Source organism: Seriola lalandi, unplaced genomic scaffold, assembly GCF_002814215.2.
Source record: "Seriola lalandi dorsalis isolate HSWRI2012SDOR001 ecotype SW California unplaced genomic scaffold, Sedor1 jcf7180002050081, whole genome shotgun sequence".
Lineage (NCBI taxonomy): Eukaryota > Metazoa > Chordata > Actinopteri > Carangiformes > Carangidae > Seriola > Seriola lalandi.
The window spans coordinates 29,666-30,166 of NW_019520634.1; the positions used below are offsets into that span (position 1 = coordinate 29,666).

General features: G+C 47.7%; 1 protein-coding gene across 1 annotated transcript in view; it reads right to left on the minus strand.

The window, feature by feature from the left end:
• Positions 1-218, minus strand: part of LOC111649180 (recombining binding protein suppressor of hairless-like protein) — a 20,323-nt gene extending 20,105 nt beyond the window's left edge. Inside the window, exon 1 of the mRNA XM_023398933.2 lies at positions 60-218. Coding sequence (XP_023254701.1) covers positions 60-214 — 155 coding nt within the window. The 5' untranslated portion in view covers positions 215-218. The remainder of the gene's footprint in view (positions 1-59) is intronic.
• Between the last annotated feature and the right edge of the window lie 283 nt (positions 219-501).

Sequence of the window (501 nt, forward strand, 5' to 3'; positions counted from 1 at the left end):
GCTGCGGTACTTTCTGTTGCGGAGGTCTTGTTGTGCCCCGGCTGGTTTGCCCATCTTACCCGTCCCATCCGTTCCCGGTCCCGGTCCCGGTCCTCGGCGCGTCGTGTCCGGCCAGCAGCGTCCCCAGGTGAGTCAGCGGGCTGACCGGGTCTGGGGACAGAGCAGGGGGGTAGAGCAGCGCGGGCTCTGCCTGGGAGAGTCCCGGCTGGTGCATCGATGCTTCTGACAGGAGATTAAATAAACAAAGACGCTGATTGTTACTGATGAAAGAGACGTTTTATATCAGAAAACTTTAATGATCATTAGATTTAAACTGGATTTTAAGTGACATACAAAGAGAATAATAGAAGATATTTGCAGGATCACAGTTGATAATTGATAATTAATTGATCATTTGGGTGATTTTTTTTTTTTTTTAAGTTATTTGTTTGGTAATTTTTGTCCTTATCATGACAGGGACAGTGGGAGAGAGACGATGAGTCAGGGAAGAGAGAGAGAGAG